This window comes from Papaver somniferum, chromosome 6 (assembly GCF_003573695.1).
Source record: "Papaver somniferum cultivar HN1 chromosome 6, ASM357369v1, whole genome shotgun sequence".
Lineage (NCBI taxonomy): Eukaryota > Viridiplantae > Streptophyta > Magnoliopsida > Ranunculales > Papaveraceae > Papaver > Papaver somniferum.
The window spans coordinates 105455051-105459075 of record NC_039363.1 but is presented as its reverse complement, the minus strand read 5'-3'; the positions used below and the strand labels follow the sequence as shown (position 1 = coordinate 105459075).

At 37.2% G+C, this 4025-nt stretch overlaps 1 protein-coding gene across 1 annotated transcript; it reads left to right on the top strand.

The window, feature by feature from the left end:
* The first annotated feature begins 1053 nt into the window (after positions 1 to 1053).
* Positions 1054 to 3790, top strand: LOC113288719 (jacalin-related lectin 3-like). The gene is made up of 6 exons (XM_026537840.1): positions 1054 to 1193; positions 1293 to 2129; positions 2205 to 2429; positions 2503 to 2865; positions 2953 to 3171; positions 3250 to 3790. Exons 1-6 carry the CDS (start codon positions 1191 to 1193, stop codon positions 3553 to 3555), a joined length of 1953 nt encoding a protein of 650 aa, XP_026393625.1. The 5' UTR covers positions 1054 to 1190; the 3' UTR covers positions 3556 to 3790.
* Positions 3791 to 4025: the final 235 nt, after the last annotated feature.

Here is a 4025-nt window from a genome sequence, read left to right as displayed (position 1 = left end):
GTTCGGTTGTAAATTAGGTTTTTTTTCAAAATTATCCTAACCGAACTTACTACTGTAACCTCTATATCCAACCTATTTTGATGACTGCTAGCTTCTAATTTCAATCAAAAACGAATTAGAAATAATGGGTTTGTGGGAAAATACTTATGGACGGGTTTGCTTACAAAAGATTGATTAATCGACGATGAAAATTCAATGAATCGACGACGATGAAAATTTGATGATTTTCATTAGATTTGTATATGATTAGTTTGGATGATCAGATATTGATGAAGAAGAGAAGAAGAAAATTTGTAGAGTAGAGGAAGAAGAAGCTGTAGATTAGTTATAATTTTAATTAGGTTAAAGGGTAAACTAGTCATCTCCATCTTTTAGGACACCCCTTATAACCATAGTGAAGCTGACCTAATCAAATCATGGTCCCAGAAAAAAACAGTGGTGCCCAAAAAATCGTTCAAGAAAAAAAAAATCAATACACAATAAAACATTCACACACCTTAAGCGAGCCAGGCCCAACTTTCTTAAGTAGCTTTGAAAGATTAGTCTTCGTCTCCTGCCTTTTTTCTTTTTTTTTTTTTTTTTTTTTCTTGTTTCGTATTTCACAGTTCACCACCCATGTCATTGCAAACTCCAACTATTGTATTTTTCAATGCGATCGAAACTTACCAGAACCATCCAGTTCCAATAAAAAGTTGCAGCAAGTTGTGGCGTTAATGTTCAAATTTTTTGTTAATCTTTAATTACAGGGCTCACAAATAATGCTTGATGGGCTTGGCAACAAGGAACTTGATTTGGGTGTTGTCGAGGGTTGCGTTCAGCTGTGACTTGTTGTGTCTTGTGATGTGAGAGAGGGGAACAGGATCTTTCTTTTTTATTGTAAAAGTTGGCGGTTCTTTTTCTTTTGTGGTCATTCGAAATTTTGAGATGGAATATCTTCTTATCTTAGTGTTTGTTGCAGAGTTATCTTGGATCCGATTCTACTGATAGTGGATCAAAGAATCGGAATAAAACCATCCCCATTACAGATTCTTTTATGGTTCAACGTACCATAATCAAACGCAAAGGTTTATACGAATCATACCCTACTTAATAAAAACCTTATTTCAGTCTCATTATTTCTTCATCAATGTGTGGCGGTACACTAATAAGCTGCTAACGAGCTTGATCATCATAATTTCTGCTGGTTGAAAATGGTAATTTTAAGTTTATTTAGTTCTTTTTGGCATATGATTTTTTATACTATATGTTTATTTCGTTTAAGCTTTTAACCAAAATGTATCGGTATGGAGCAGAACTATGATCATGGGTTTGACACCATCCCAGTCTCGGCAGGACCTTGGGGAGGTCAAGGTGGAGGAAGATGGGATGATGGTGTACACACGGGCATCAAGCAGTTGATAGTCACTCATGGAGCAGGAGTTGATTCCATCCAAATCGAGTACGATGACAAAGGAAACTCAGTTTGGTCTCCTAAGCATGGTGGTAATGGTGGCGAAAAATTGGACAGAATCATACTTAAGCATCCAGACGAGTTTCTAATATCAATTAGTGGGTATTATGGTAGTGCCACTAGTTTATACGGTCCGGTGTTTATCCGATCCTTGACGTTTGTAAGCAATATGAAAACATATGGACCATTTGGTTCTAACCAACTAGGAACTCATTTCTCATTTTCAATGTCAAATAGCAAAATTGTAGGATTTCACGGATATTTTGGTTGGTATCTGGATGCGATTGGAGTTCACATGCGACAACTGTTTGTATACCAGGAGCCAATTCCATGCAAATCTATAGTTCCATCACACAATCTTGTTGCAACCGGGACAGAGACTGGGAGCAATAATTTAGGGTTCAAAGTAGTCCAGTGGAAGGTTGACGATGAGGATGGGTATGTCAATAACGTTCGCGCTTTGCAACAAAGTGATAGCAAAAACAACAGCGTTCTCTCGTTGCAACAAAGTGATAGCAAAAACAACAACGTTTTTGCGTTGCAAAAAAGTGATAACAAAAACAATAACGTTCTCGCGTTGCAACAAAGTGATAGCAAAAATAACGTCAAACCGAACAAAGTTCTAATAAGAAATTTGAGCAGTTCGGAAGCGAGCGAAGGAGCACCAAATGATATCAAGGTGGTGGATAACTCTTCATTGCCCACATTCACTTCGATTTAGTTAAGAGCATGTAACTTAATGTATATGTTTCAGGTTGTTCCTACTTATACTGAGAAAGGTGTTTCAAGTGTTCTGACTTACGGACCTTGGGGAGGTAACGGTGGTACCATATTCGATGATCGAGTTTACACCGGAGTTCGACAAGTGAACTTAACGCGTAGTTCGGTTCTTGTTTCGATAAAAGTTTTGTACGATAAGAATGGTTTAGCAGTTTGGGGAAGCAGAAATGGTGGAGCTGGAGGAATCAAATCATATAACGTTCGTTCTAAACTCGGTCGATGTTTTATTAGCGCCTCTTCTCAATTTTCTTATATGTTTTCTTTTGTTGCAGATAGTTTTTGATTTTCCGTTCGAGATCTTGACGCACATATCAGGCTACTATGGAACAGTTATGTACATGGGACCAACAGTGATAAAATCCATAACATTTCATACCAATACAAGAACTCATGGACCATACGGTGATGAACAAGGAACACCATTTTCATCCAACTTGAAACAAGGAAAAATTGTAGGATTCCATGGAAGGAAAGGATACTTTGTAGATAGTATTGGGGTTCATGTCAACGAAGGGAACTTTTGGATCCCAAAACGTGCCGGTGCTTGTAGTCCACCTGAATTGCCAGTAGCCGAGATGGATAATCCACAATGGTCTAATAAACTAGTACTCGCAAAACGAGGACAGAAAGAAGAGGTAAGACTAAGCTATCACATACTTGAAGTAAGCTCCTGAGTTCAGTTGCCATACTTCGACCTTGAATTTACATTTTTCGATTTGTAGGCAACATATGGAGTTGTAAAAGAACCGGCTCCATGCGGACCAGGGCCATGGGGTGGAGATGGAGGCCGACCATGGGATGATGGAGTGTTCACAGGAATCAAGAAGATATTTCTGACAAAAGGAGAAGCCATTTGTTCTATACAGATCGAGTACGATCGAAATGGACAGTCTGTCTGGTCTACACGGCATGGAGGCAGTGGTGGAGACACCACCAACAGAGTAAGCACATAAACTTTTTACACTGTAAGATGTATAATGTGCAAATTTAGTGTTTTCTAATGAAGGGTTTTCTGGCAGATAAAATTTGATTACCCACATGAAGTGATTACTTGTATAAGTGGATATTATGGTTCCATAAGCAAAGATGAAAGACCTAATGTTATAAGATCACTTACATTTTTTACCAGCAGAGGTAAATATGGACCTTATGGTGAAGAAATTGGAACATTTTTCACTTCAACTATAACTGAAGGAAAAGTTGTTGGACTCCATGGAAGAAGCAGCTTGTATTTGGATGCAATTGGAATACATATGCAGCATTGGTTAGGTCATGATGATCGGCGACCTCCTAAATCATCCGTCCTCTCTAAATTTTTCTATTAGTCGGTTCGACATAAACAAATGTGTACCGGATCCCGTTGGATCGGTGCCATATTGATAAAGGCAGGCGTATTCCTGATGTAAACATACAGATTATTTTCATGCAAATTCAGCTCTTAAAACATGAAGTCGTATAACACTTATGTAAACTTGATGTATGCTCGGCAGCTAAATAATAAACCATGTATGCTTTTAAGTATGTGATGAATAAAAATAAATTCTCCTACTAATACAAAAATATTTTATTATTTTCCTTGGTTTATTTGTTTATCTATTTTTTGGCAAATTTATTAGAATTAGAATTTCCCAATTTTTAGGATAGACAACCATCCAAATTGTTCCGTCCCATAAGTGGTAACAAGCTATACAACATTACAAAGGAAATTATAAATAATAAGAATTTTAAATAAGAGCAAATTGAAATACAATACTTAGAGCATCTCCAATAGAGGGTGGATTTATTTATTTTAAGT

What these genes read in the sequence shown, in the direction of transcription:
- LOC113288719 (XM_026537840.1), top strand. An exon ending in AACGAGGACAGAAAGAAGAG is followed by an intron (nt 2,866 to 2,952) that starts GTAAGACTAAGC and finishes TTCGATTTGTAG; the next exon opens with GCAACATATGGAGTTGTAAA. An exon ending in GTGGAGACACCACCAACAGA is followed by an intron (nt 3,172 to 3,249) that starts GTAAGCACATAA and finishes GTTTTCTGGCAG; the next exon opens with ATAAAATTTGATTACCCACA.